The sequence below is a fragment of the Trachemys scripta genome, chromosome 6, assembly GCF_013100865.1.
Source record: "Trachemys scripta elegans isolate TJP31775 chromosome 6, CAS_Tse_1.0, whole genome shotgun sequence".
NCBI classification, from domain to species: Eukaryota; Metazoa; Chordata; order Testudines; family Emydidae; genus Trachemys; species Trachemys scripta.
Genome location: NC_048303.1, coordinates 119918142 through 119932718, shown reverse-complemented (window position 1 = coordinate 119932718; position 14577 = coordinate 119918142). Strand labels below are relative to the sequence as shown.

Sequence of the window (14577 nt, the reverse complement as noted above, 5' to 3'; positions counted from 1 at the left end):
AAGGTTTGAATGCTTTGCTGACCTTTATCTAAACTATCTAAACTACCTTAAAATCTTAGGTCTGCAAAACCAAGCTGGAAGTCTTTGAAGGACAAGCCTTCTTGTAAGATTTTCAGTACTCTAGGTCCTTGCTTTCGGTTAGGCAGGAAACACCACAAGACAGATTGTCTCTTTATTTCACCCGGAACCCGAAAGTACAGAAGCATGCAAAAACTATCAAGAATTAAAAGTTAGCCAGACGTCTTTGAACCTCAGGAGAGGCTGGAATTCAGCTTGGTTCTTACTTAATCTGAACCAATTTGCTCATCTCTAAAACTACAATATTATTATTATTATTGTTGATTGTCCAAAGAACGGTAGTTTGTGATTCAGGTACTAGTTTGGGACTCAGGTGATCTGGGTTTAATTCCTAGTTGTGCTAGAGACTTCTTCCTCTGTGAGTCAGTTTCCCATCTATAAAATAGGGGTGATAATAGTAGTCTCCCTCCCAGCTTTTGTCTGTCTTGTCTATTTAGATTGTAAAGTGTTGGGACTGTCTCTTTCTATGTGTATGTACAGCACCTATCACAGTGGGCCCTGATCTTGTCTGAGGCTTCATGATACACCATAATACACCTAGTGATATTACCAAAAAAATGAAATATTTTAGCCATATGGATTTTTCTGATAAATCAAAAATACCAAAAAAACATTGCACGTATTACTGGAACTCTAATGTGAATACCATTATAAACCCAGACATTAGACAGTAAACTCCAGTGTGATAAGAATTATATACCTCACCCTTCCTGAAACACTCGTGTTGTTATGGTTCTCTCTCACGTCTAAGATCGGTGACAGAATTTTTCTAGGCTTCGTAAAAATAAAACCGACAGATTGATTCAACTTCTTAACATTACTTATAACTTCGCATAAGAACTCACATTTGGTTCTAGCTTAAACAAAACAAGTAGCAGCTTTTCTAGAGTCCCTAGACCCTATTTTAGTAAATATTGCTGACTATCATCACAGATAAGTAAATAAGCCCATAAAAAGAATCGCCAGTTTATCACTATAGGATCATGGGGAGGAAATGGATTGCAGGTCTGGACATTCTGGATGCACTGCTGGTCTGGACACACATTCCTTACTTGTGCAAACTCTCCTTGGAGTAAATAGGAGTTTTGCCTGAGTAAGAATTACAAGACTGCAGTTTCTCAGGGGAGGCAGCCCTATTAATAGGGCTTGTGCTAGGGCATACAGAGAACACTCCCTGGGAAAGGTTTGCTTTACAATCCCTCCATTACACAAAAGGGCTAGGTGGGAATAGGAAGGAGTGCTGCTTCTGAGAGGCAGGAAAATATGCGGGGACACAGGAACTGTCCTGCCAGAGCATACAAGTGGTCCATCCAGTCCAGTATCCTGTCTCCAACAGTGGCCAGTACTGGCTGCTTCAGGGCAAGGTGCAAGTATAATGTGCCATAATGGACAACTGCAGAATAATTTACGTAAGTTTCTTCCCAGCCCCAGACAGCTGGTGGTTGGTTTATGCCCTGAACCAGAAGGCCTATATCCCAGTTATTTTTTTTATCCTATCTGGTGGGTGATCTGATTACCCATATAAGGAGCTGTTCTTTTGGGGGAGCCTGAGTCAAAGCCCATTCAAGTACATGGGAGTCTTTCCATTGCCTTTAGCAGTTTGGATGAAATCCTTGGACCCTACTAAATTCTTAGTGTCTGGGATATCTTGTTGCAGTAAGAACGAGGAGTACTTGTGGCACCTTAGAGACTAACTAATTTATTTAACAAATAAATTTTAAAAATGTTTAGTCTCTAAGGTGCCACAAATACTCCTCGTTCTTTTTGCTGATACAGACTAACACGGCTGCTACTCTGACACTCTGAAACTTGTTGCAATAGGTTCTACAAGTTAATTGTGAGGGGTGAGAATGTATTTCCTTTTGTTAATTTTTTGTCTAGCAAGCTGGGGTGTAAATCTACATTGCCTCAGCATGCCGGGCACTAACTGTCCATATGGACTCGGTTACAGCAGCCCCCTACAAGTTCCCCTGTTTGAAACAGGGGTAGGCCAATGAGCACTAGGGAACTTTTGGTGCATGGTACACTAGTGCACTGTAGATTAACACCCCAGCTTGTCACTCAACTAACTCCCCATCTAGACAAGCCCTTAGTCTTTCATAGTGCCCATCCTATCACTGGCAAAGTGTAGGGCTCAGGTAGGTAGATATTCACTCAACATCCTCTCTGGGGAAGGCTGATGCAAAGAAATATTTACCCCCTCTGCATTGTTCTTATCCTCCTTAATTGCTCCTTGGTGATCCACCTAACATCTCGGATTTTCTCAGCTTCAGAGAATTTCTTGTTACTCATTTCTCTTTTTTCAGCCACGTGCCCTCCTAATTTGCTTCTTACATTCTCCTTTAGCACCCATCACCTTAGCACTGAAGTACTGAGCACCTGCAGGTAAATTAGACCTGCATAGTGCACTTCTATTCTGTTCTACGGAGATGCTTACACTGCTCCCATCACCATGCTATTGAGAACCTCCCAATAGTGCATCAAGCAGTCTGACCAACACATGCCACTCGTTCGTTCTCCCCGCTTCTAGGAAGTTCTGCCTTTTTCCTTTATGGTGAGCAAACTGTGCTCTCGGGGCTGGATCCAGTGCCCATTAAAGTCGATGGAATGACTCCCCTTGAATTCAATGGGCATTGGCTCAGATCCTAAAAGCAATTCGATTTGTCTGATCTGCCATGGCAATCCCTGTCTCTGGCAGTGACCTGTACCCGATGCTTCAGAGGAAGATGTAAGAGGCTCTGTAGTGAGCATTTATGGGACAACCTGGCCAGAGGGAACACTGCTCCTAACTCCCAACACTCAGTGTTTGCCTTATGTACTGAAGCATGATGATTTATAGTCCCACCAATATATATGTGTATATATAGGTATATCCTACTTACTAGAAGTGTGGATTTCCTCATTAACCATATAATGATATGATCTTATTTGAATCCTGCTAAGCTCTGGGCAATACGTTCCCCAGGTTGATTCTACATTGCGCAGAAGTAACTCTGCATTAACTTGTGTTTTCAGAATTGTTCACAGACGCTGCACAACTGCCGTGCTTTCAAGACAAGATGGCAGCAGCCTAAATATGTCACAACATTCTGCTCAGCCACTAAGGCCCAGATCTTCAATGGTATTTAGGCACCTAATTCACATTGATTTCAATGGGAGTTAGTGCCTAAAATCCCTGGAGGACCTGGGCCAAAATGAAACTCCACAGTAGGCAAAATGGAGGAAAATCTGAGGCTGAAATTTGGACTGTCACCAAGTGTCATGAAAAAAACAAAAGAAAAAGTTTAAGGGTAGGTAAAATACACCCTTGAGTTCTAGAGGCTCATGTACTAAGCCGTGAGTGATTCTTACGGAAATATTTTGAGAATCTATTGCATTTTGTGCAGTCTAGTCCCAAGTGATGTAGCTGACTCATTCGACGAATGTTATCAAAATCTAGTAGCCGCTGGTCCCTAACCTCCTCTCAATGGCTATGACTGTTACACAAATACAGTTGACTTAATGCTACTATAATGAATCATTGCTTCTTTTAAATGCCAAACCCTACAGCAAGAGTGGAATTCCAAAAGTGGTCCAAAGCATCTGTATTTAGAGGGATCGGATGCACCTGAAATTCAATCCGATCTGAAATGCCATCAAAATTCAGGCCAGTCGCAAATGCCAAACACTTTCATGATAAACAACCTGCAACACCCAAAGCAGAGACAACACCTCACTTTTTGTGACATGTTGGTACTCAGGGTTTAGATTTGGAGGGCCAGAGCCTCCACTGGTGCAAACTGGTCTCGCTCTATTCTGAAAAGAATAGTAACACTTCTTATGTTTATGTCTCTCTTATAAATGGCAGTGAGTGGCCAGGAGCGGCAAAATACCATTCAGCTTTTCCCCCAGATGGTCAACAAACTCATTCTTTTTCAACATATATCAGGCTCCCAAGATGTCTTACCTGTCACGATAGGGTAGGATTGTGGTCCTGGAACACTAGCTCCTAATTCTGCTGAAGTAGGGCTTGTTAAATTGGCCTTCATATCATCTAATCCGCCAGCTAATGATGCCATGGCTGAGTATTCTGTCGTCTGGAAAAGGAAGCAAGAGATACCTCAGAAATAGTATATCTGATATTCGACAACCTTTTTCTGATACATGCAGTATAACACAATTACGTACAATGCAAAAAAACAACAACAACAACCCTAAGCCTTTTGTTCTATCAGATTAGCCATGTGAAAGGCAAAGAACATTTAAAGTGTGCTGCTAAATCTGTCATTAGTAACCCACACTACGTGTGTCTTATCTTCGTCTCTGCTGCTTTAGTAGAACAAAAAATGTTGTTGTTTTTTTACTAAAAGGATCCAAGATTATTATTGTTAAGCAACAAAATCTTTCAGTGTGGCAGCATCTTGTAGACCAAAGTTGGTGACTATGACTGTTGAGAGTAAGTCATTTGCCTGTTACATAATAGTTCATGGTAACACAATCAAAATGTTCTCATTCCACTAATCACACTTGTAGAGAAAGACATGCCTGAAGAGAAGATGGAAGCAGAAACGTTTTGCAACCACGTCCCACTGAAGAGCACAGTAGTTCCTTCCAGGTCAAATTGTAACAATAAAGCATATTTAGGCAAACCTAGTTACTGCAAGCAGGGGCTCACGGACAGCCTTGGCACCACATCTCCCAAAGCATTTCCAATGCCAAATTTATTTTAAAATAAATAAGATCGAGTGTCACCTGGGAATATTAAAGATCCACCGATCTCATATGGGAAACTTTAAACATCTGGGGCCAGAGCCTCCGACGGCTCCACCGAAGTAAGATTGACAACGTCCATTGATGCCTTTGAAAGCCAATGGAGCTCTGACAGTTCACAGCAGCTGGGGATCTGGCCCTATATTTAGAAAGAATTCTGCGTATGTGGCAGAACGTTTATCTGCATTCCCCTCCTCCCGTAATTTTCAGGGCCATTTACACAAAACTAGAATCTGCTTTTTTTAGTTCATCTTCCCTCAACGCCATAATCCCTTATTTGTGAGATTATAACCCTGTGCAGAGCAATCAGGGGTTATGATTTCAATGAAGAATAAGTAGTAGGAGCAAATAAACTTAAAAATTGGGGTGATTTAGCACTGCACTACTGCAGTTTAAGCCACTGTAACCGCCTTGCAACACTGGAGTAATGCAGTGGTGAAACAGGCCCTGTATATTTTCAAGGCACTCTATAAATTCCTTTTAAAATGTTAATAATGTAAGGAGCAATGCAAAAAATATCTTGTGTAAACATGATTGCTCCTAAATACAAGATTTTTTCAAAGTTATCGGTGAGGCATGAGATGGTTTCAGTGCATGGTCTGAGACAGAAAGCTCAGCTTGGGGTTTGGCATCAGGGCCAGCTCCAGGCACCAGCTTAACAAGCAGGTGCTTGGGGCGGCCAAGGGAGAGGGGTGGCACCTGCGGCAATTTGGGGGCAGTAGGTCCCTCACTCCCTCTAGGAGCGAAGGACCTGCCGCTGAACTGCTGCTGCCGATCACGGGTTTTTTTTTTTTTTCTCCAATTGCCGCCGCCGATCGCGGATTTTTTTTCTTTTTTTTGCTTGGGGCGGCAGAAATGCTGGAGCCGGCCCTGTTTGGCATGAATATCAGGGTTTGTCTATATTTGTGTCTCTGTAGCACAGTTGTTATTAAAATTAGCAGGAATTCATATTGATAACCCAGTAATGGCAGATTCACGGTAACAGAGGCAAGCTCCTCTTGAAGAGTAGGCTTCAGACGCAAGCGGCACAAGGCGCCGGGGTCACCCGGCATCGTGACGGGCTGCCCCCCAGGGAGCACTTGCCGGAGGGCATGCCAAATATTTTTTGCCAAGTTTACCACTACTGGTGTCATCACCATTTTGGTATCTTGCCAGAGAATCAATTGCGTGATACTCTCTGGGTTAAAGATTTTTCAGCCAGGTGAAAATACTAAAGCATAACCCCATGTGTCCTGTCTCCTTCATTCTTCAGAGTCTTCTGCGCCCCTTTGAGTCTGAAACGCTCCTTGTCTCGACACATCTGTGGGTGCGCCTATCTGCTCACCAACACTTCCTCAACAGCACTGCGTATGCCACTACTTCCACTCCACGGCATCCATGCCTTCATCTTCTCTAGCCTTGATTATTAAAACCCTATCACATCCCCTAATCCTTCAGAGGGTCCTAAAGCCCACTGCCGATCTTCTCATGATGTTGTCTTGTAAGGATGCACAGTGCCTTTGAAAGCTAATTTGCTGGAGTAATAAGCACTCTGGGACTGTGTGAGCAGTTTGGCACAGGGAAACCCTGACTTCTTGAAGTCAAGTTGTGCTTTAGCATATTCTGAAAAGGAGAAGAGAGCACACAAAATTTCCTCCAAAAAAGTAGCATTTATTTAATACGTGCTGTTACAGTAGAGTACATAGATCTGCCCTGTTCAGTGGTTACAATCCTTCTTTCACTAGACAGAATTGAAGTTAATTATAATGTTGAGGACAGTTCACTTAAAGGCACAGTACTGCTGCAGTTTAATGCTTACCTATAGTGCTTCGGGTACGTCTGCACTGCAATCACGGGTGTGACTGTAGCAGGTGTAGACATAGTTTTAATCTAGCTAGATCAGGTACCAATAGCAGCATGGGTTTCAGCATGGGATGAACAAGCCCATCCGGGATCCTGGGTATGTATTCGGACAACTAGCCCATGCTGAAGTCTGTGCTGCCATGCCATCACTGCTAGCGGTACCCAAGCCAGCTAAAGTTGGTTCTGATAGATCTACTCCTGCTGCAAGCACACCTCTCTGGCTGTGGTGCGGACAAACCCTGTGATGAGTCTAACGAGCACCATTAACACTTTGTAAAAAGAGTTATAGTCTGATGTAAAACGTCAAGCTGTGCCAACATACTAGACCTAGTATCAATGGATGCACTTCTATGGACCCACTTACAGCGGGTCTAAATTTGGCCAACCCTCAGCAATAATGCTACAGATTTCTATGCTAGCAGCATGGTTTCCACAGCTGTTGCCACTGCACTTGCAACTGATACGTTCACTGTCAGCAAAATGCAAGTTTTATGGGCCTGGGAACTGTCTACAAGGCTTATACATTTTACCTTTCTTCTCCTTTCACTTTATTGGACCTACAACCTCTAGCAGAATCTTTAAGAATCAATGGAGATATCCTATCTCCTAGAACTGGAAGGGACCTTGAAAGGTCATCAAGTCCAGCCCCCTGCCTTCACTAGCAGGACCAAGTACTGATTTTTACCACAGGTCCCTAAGTGGCCCCCTCTCAAGGATTGAACTCACAACCCTAGGTTTAGTAGGCCAATGCTCAAACCACTGAGCTATCCCTCCTCCCACTGGTTTTGGAACAAGGAATATCAGGATTAGACCCCCACACTAACTATAATTACCCAAAAACATAAGGGCAAACAAGGCTTATCAAACTAGGAGACATCTTCTATACTCCCAGTAATAGAAGCCTTAAACTTTGTACAAGAATTAGTACCAATAACTACAAACTTTTACTGTAGCTAAGAGTTTTTGCACAGAACTCACTGTCTGCCCCACTCAAACAGCCTTGGAAAGTCAGCAGGTACTTCCCCACTCCTTCACTTCATGTCTGTAAAGATGCATCTAGTGCCAATGTTGCTCTTTTTGACCCAGCTTAGAAAGCTTATTGATAACTTCTTAACTGTAGGACAACGGAACAGTAGGACAATGGAACAGACTGCCCTGGGAGGTCAGGCAAGCTCCTTCACTGGACGTTTTCCAAAGGAGGCTGGAGCCATCTGTCTTGGATGGTTTAGACCCAACAAATCCTGCATCTTGGCAGGGAGTCTTGATGACTCTTGCGGTCCCTTGTAACCCTATGGGTCTGGGATGCCTATCTTAGCATATAAAATAGGATCTATCCAGGAGTTTTGAGATACCTTCAGCAGGTTGGAACAATTGAAGCTACTACTGGCTTTAAGGAAAAAATGGGTGGAAATTCATCACTAACTCAGCCCAGGATGTCAGAATAAGGAGGAGGCAAAGGTGGCTTTAGGTCACTTATGAGCCTTCCATGTTCTGGGGCTGGCTAGCCTGCCACAGGTTACAGCAGCCTCAGCATGGTCCAAGCTTGCACCAATCTAGGGCCCCAGGGGCTTTTTCAGCAGCTGGGAGTAGCCAGAATACAGTGGTGTTCCAGCCATGTCCCCATTCCCAGGGGAATGCTCTTGACGTTCACCCTACACCAGGGGCTGCGGGATGATACAGAGCCATGACACCACTGGGGAGCCCCCTACATTGTGGAAATTCCTTTGGAGCTGCGACTGCCAACTTTACAGGCCTGTTGTTATGGCCTGGCCAGCACGAAGGCCCTGAACTGAGCCATCCGCCAGCAACACCTACCCATGTTTGTTGGTACTCGAGGCAAGAGGAATATGGATAAAGCCTCAGTCAGATAAAGCATAGTCCTTTATCACATCATCAGTAACACAGCTGCCTGTTGGTCAATGACTTTTCCACTTATCCCCTCAGAAAGCAATGTGTCCAAACAGAGAGAGAAGAACATTAACTGCTGTATGGGTTTTCCCCAAAACAACAGCTGCTAGGAGACTCTAGCTACATGGCAGCACTCTTGATGGTGCCCACTATTGTGCTCAGCGTTCCTGCGTTTCGTGGCAGCGTGGTCCATATGCGCATGCCTAGAATGTGCTGGTACCAGGCCAAGACAGCTGTGATGAAATGAACAACACGCATCTTGTGCCAGTTTAGACTGGCATTTACCACAGCTCGTACAGCTTTGGAAACAGAAAGTACAATAGTTCCGGAAAAAGCAGTTCACACTGCAGAGCTGTAGGGTATGTTATACAACAACAAGCCAGTTAAACAACTGGAGCCAACATTTGCCTCAATAGAAGCTAAGAACTTGGAGTACAGAGCAGAAAGAGAGCCTCTATTTTATAAACCCAACAAAAGAGTCCAAACTTAAATTCCCCTCATTCCCTGTAGAACCCAGGTGCATTAAGCTCTGGGGCTGATTATAATTATTATTACTTCATACAGCAGCATTGTGGGTCCAGCTCTTCACAAACAAGTAAAAACAGGGGATTCTCTGCCCCGCCAAGCTTAACACACACACGCACGGCAAAGAGACACACAGAAAGAGCAGGCAGTCCTAATAACACGGATGGTTCCAAGTCAGTCCCTAAAGAAAAGATTAGCTTCTGTGTTCTGCAGTTGGGGCTGGTATTGGAACACTAGAGCCTTCAACGTGCATGTAACCACCACTGAACAAAACAAGGGCTTTGTCATTGACTCACATGGGGTGGGCCTTTTATCATCTTTTCTGCTCCCTCTTCCGCGCACACAGCGCATCACTGCCATATATCCCACCATGAAGCCAAAAAAGGCAAAGCTTGCTAAACTAACAACTCTTGGAGGGGCCTTTCCTCTCACCATCAAGAATGAAGATCCTTCCTCCTCCTGAATCTTGTGACTGTATCAGAAATTCATCCCTACTGACCCTAACCATTGATTATTCATAATTAGTTGCCAAAAGCCTTAGTTACATTCTAGAATTGTGCTGCCGTGGAGACTGATCATTAATCTAAGAATGTTACTCCTTTGGCTTTTGCTAGTTGCAACACAGCCCCATGGTCTTTGGACTAGGAATAGCCAGGGAAAGAAAATACCCAACCTACCCAGGTACAACCAAAGAACCCCTGCATAATTGGGGAAACCCAACCAGCTTGACACCTGAAAAAGCATGAGTCGGGTGTTTGGTACCCTAAGAAATTACCTGAAAAATGACTGCCTGGGGTTGCACCAAGTATTGTCTCATCAGCATGGAGCACCACTGCCATAGCATGAAGGAGAAAGAAAACACAGAAATGTAAGAAGGAGAATATATAAAAGGATAGCAGTGAGAAAAAAAAAGCTTCTGAACTATAATGTGAGATTTCTCTCTGCATCCCTCTCCCCCAACCCATCAACAATCAGGAGGATGGGAAGTTGTATACGCTGCAGATTGACTAACAGTAGCAACCTGCCTGGTGCATCCATGCCTGAGAGATAGGCATTCTGTCTAAAGGGAAACGAACAAAGAGACACCACTGTCTGAACTGAATAAGGTCTGTCTGTAACAACGCCGCCACCAGCAGCACCAGAGACATTCTGCATATATGCAGGAAGTCACAGGCCAAGTGCTTGTATTTACATTTGATCAGAGGACATAGTTGATGCACTTTGTTTACAAACTGTTAACTCTTACAATACCTGTTTGAAAAAAGTAGTACCAGGCCTCTTGTACAAAAGGGAAACTGAGGCACAGAGTGCCAAATTTACTGCTGGCGCAGGTAGGCTAATCCCATTGCCTTTAATGGAGTGGTACCTTCTTATACTTGTAGCCAACTGGGCTCAGAGAGTTTAAGTGACTTTCCCAAAGTGATAAAAATCAGGAGCAGAGCCTGGAACAGTCTGGGTTTCTTGACTCCACCCTCAGAAGAAAACAGCAGTTTTCCCCAAAGCTACTCTTCCAGTCTCCAAGAAGTAAAGGATTTTCCCTGACAACCACCAACCTCTTATTGTGTATACTTCCACCAGTATGCAAACAGCTTTCATGTGCCTATGTAATCCTGCCCACTTCAGGATGATGAGGAAATGCATAAGCTTGCCACATGCTCTAGGGCCTTTGGAAAAAAACACAATCACTAGCCATTTTTGCTAGTGATACTCCTGCTGGCTTCCATTTTTCTGCTTCACTTTCAGGGTTAGATTCTCAGCTGGTGTAAACTGGCACCAGCTTCACTGATGTCAACACAGCTACGCCGATTCACAGCAGATGAGAACCTGGTCCTAAGTCCCTTTTCTGTTCTGTGACATGCCTAATCACTATTCTGTGTCATGAGAAGCACCTGGCCTAGATGTAGGATGACCAGACAGCAAGTGTGAAAAATTGGGATGGGGTGGGTGGGTAATAGGAGCCTATATAAGAAAAAGACCCAAAAATCAGGAGAAGCAGGATGGTGAAGACTCAACCAGCACTTTGGTTTTAAGAACATCCTTCCTGTGACCCATGCTTTCAGGCGATGGAAGCATGCTGTGGATTCTGGCCTTGGAGACACAGGCCAAATAATATTTTCAGTATCCTACATTCTAACCTTTCATTTAAAATAACCCTTTGATGCTAAAAAGCAACAGAGGGTCCTGTGGCACCTTTGAGACTAACAGAAGTACTGGGAGCATAAGCTTTCGTGGGTCAGAACCTCACTTCTTCAGATGCAAGTAATGGAAATCTCCAGAGGCAGGTATATATCAGTGTGGAGATAACGAGGTTAGTTCAATCAGGGAGGGTGAAGTGCTCTGCTAGCAGTTGAGGTGTGAACACCAAGAGAGGAGAAACTGTTTCTGTAGTTGGATAGCCATTCACAGTCTTTGTTTAATCCTGATCTGATGGTGTCAAATTTGCAGATGAACTGAAGCTCAGCAGTTTCTCTTTGGAGTCTGGTCCTGAAGTTTTTTTGCTGTAAGATGGCTACCTTTACATCTGCTATTGTGTGGCCAGGGAGGTTGAAGTGTTCTCCTACAGGTTTTTGTATATTGCCATTCCTGATATCTGACTTGTGTCCATTTATCCTCTTGTGTAGTGACTGTCCAGTTTGGCCAATGTACATAGCAGAGGGGCATTGCTGGCACATGATGGCATATATCACATTGGTGGACGTGCAGGTGAATGAGCCGGTGATGTTGTAGCTGGAGATTTCCATTACTTGCATCTGAAGAAGTGAGGTTCTGACCCACGAAAGCTTATGCTCCCAGTACTTCTGTTAGTCTCAAAGGTGCCACAGGACCCTCTGTTGCTTTTTACAGATTCAGACTAACACGGCTACCCCTCTGACCTTTGATGCTAAAGACTGAAGACAGCTCAGAGATTAGATTTCCTACCAGTACGTCTCCACTGGTTTCAAATTCACTCTGCATTCTTTTTTTTTTTACCATGAGATAGAACCAAAATTAGTAGCAATACACATCTCATTACCACAACTGACTTTCTACAGCAGCTGGCCAGTTCAGTTCAAAATAGGCAAAGAATATTAACGCAGTTACCTACATTACTCTAGTGGATACAAGTAAGGATATCATTTGCCTTTCTGAGTTGAACTTTTCCACAGGCACTCTGTAGAAAGTTTTTTTTTTCCTGTACAGAGGCCTTTCGCTTATATCATGCATAGAGTTCTATAGAGCTGAAGCTCCTTGGATGATCCAAACTACTCAGTTGGGATTTTTCTGACCATGGCAGAAGTGGTATAATGTACATAGCTCTCATGTACTGTTCTTAACATGCTCTCATTGCACAATCATCTATGAGAGGTGGACGATGAATACATTTCAGCCATGTTCAAAGCATGTTAAACTATAGCACTGCAATACTTCCCCTATGCAGACTCCAGGACTTGGTTTTCATGTCCCAACTCCACTCCCGCCCCCAATTTTGGACTGTGACACCTCAGTTTTCTTCTTTATGTACCTTAACTCGTGGTCCTAGACTTCCAGAGAGTCAGCTTTCCTCAGTTATTTATGTCTACTTCCTTCCATTAGACAGGAAGGAAGGAGCCTTTACTTTTAATTTCCTTTGGTCTTTGAGCTACTTTTAATTCCTCTGTCCTTTCCTGCACCTATCTGGGGGAATATTTTGGTTGGACTGCCTGTGAAAGAGTACAGATCTTGTACTATGTGGTAAACTTCCACATTTAACACCTAAAGGGATTTTTTTAAACACTCCTTAGTGCCACACTAGGTCTTTTCCCAGTTTGTTTGTTGGAAAAAAGTGAAGGAAAATGAGGGATCGCAGCTTTGATACTACTACATTCAAGAGTTATTCTATGAATGAGCAATACACTAGTGCCGCTGGCCACGGCAGCTGTAGCTGGGGTGATATAGACCTTTGTGGGTGCACACTGAGTTAGGGTTGGTGAGAAAGAGTGGCTGTGGCCAACTCTCTCTTGAGTGATTTTCTTTTTGATGCAGTTATTGGAATTTTATTCCAGAGTAGCATACTAAGCGGGGGCCCAGGGGAAAGGTGGCTTCCCTAAAGTGTATGAACCCCGAACAAAGAAAGGTGAGTGAAAACAGGAATAGAACACCTGGCTAGAACACCTTCAGTCTCGTGTGATACTGGTTGGGATTATGTGATGTATTATTGTGATCCAGGTCGAGTGGTAGGGGGAAAAGTGCTAAAATTAAATGTTTTCCTTTTTTTCCCCTCCTACTTATTTTGCATTCTGAAACTATGTAACCTTGTCAGAAGACCAAGTGATGGAAGGAAAGGAAAGGGATGTCTCGTTTGCACTGGAAGTAACCTTTCAAAGGTGCTACACAGAACTTAGCTGGACACACATGCTTTGCTTTTCTCAGCTGCTCAATATTCCAAACCACAACTTTGAAAAATTAAATAAACCAACTGATATTTCTTCATTCCTTTGTATTGTATAGGTGCCTTTTGTTGTTGGGAACACGGTAGTACACTGATTTCTTTTCACACAATATGCTAGCAGGTTGAACTGTCAAAATACAAAAATAATCCAAGTGATTTGTTGTCTTTTTGTTGCTGTTTTGTGCATATAGAATCTGCCCTTTTGCCCTCCCTTTCAGCTAATGATGTGCAGTAAGATAAAGTGGTGCACACTGGGCCTTTCCCTCTAAAAAGCCACACTGCTGCTTCTTCTCTATCTTGTGAAGGATAGATGTTGACTTGGTGGTGTCATCACAGTGCATCATGAATGGTGTATGATAAGAAAATTCTGTGCCCAATTCTACATACTCATAGTTAACCTGGTCCCTTGGCTGGCATATTTTGTACAAGCACCTGGCACTCAACCTGGACATATCCAATTAAAAAAAAAAAAATCCACACACACCATGACTACAAGTGCTGAGACCAAAACACCTCTGAAAACTCACTGTTACTTGTTTCTCTCTTTCATCCAACCCATGCTCAAGGATTCTTAGGGCACCTTCCACCAGGCAGTCCGCTAGCTGAAGTCTTTGGGGAAAAACAGACCTTCTTTGGAGCCTTCCAAGGGAAGTAGTGGGATCAAAAGACATATCTGGCTTCAAGACTAAGTTTGATAAGTTTATGGAGGGGATGGTATGATGGGATAGCCTAATTTTGGCAATTAATTGATCTTTGACTATTAGCAGTAAATATGCCCAATGGTCTGTGATGGGATGTTAGATGGGGTGGAATCTGAGTTACTACAGAGAATTCTTTTCTGGGTGTCTGGCTGGTGAGTCTTGCCCACATGCTCAGGGTTTAGCTGATCGCCATATTTGGGGTCAGGAAGGAATTTTCCTCCAGGGCAGATTGGCAGAGGCCCTGGAGGTTTTTCGCCTTCCTCTGCAGCGTGAGGCACGGGTCACTTGCTGGAGGATTCTCTGCACCTTGAGGTCTTTAAACCATGATTTGAGGACTTCAATAACACAGACATTTGTTACAGGAGT

The 14577-nt window shown here is 43.6% G+C and overlaps 1 protein-coding gene across 3 annotated transcripts in view; it reads right to left on the bottom strand.

The window, feature by feature from the left end:
* PAX5 (paired box 5) overlaps positions 1 to 14577 on the bottom strand; it is a 232082-nt gene that overhangs the window by 110781 nt on the left and 106724 nt on the right. For all 3 annotated transcript variants that reach the window (XM_034774864.1, XM_034774865.1, XM_034774866.1), the window contains exon 7: positions 4025 to 4154. In XM_034774864.1, the coding sequence (XP_034630755.1) occupies positions 4025 to 4154 (130 nt within the window). The remainder of the gene's footprint in view (positions 1 to 4024; positions 4155 to 14577) is intronic.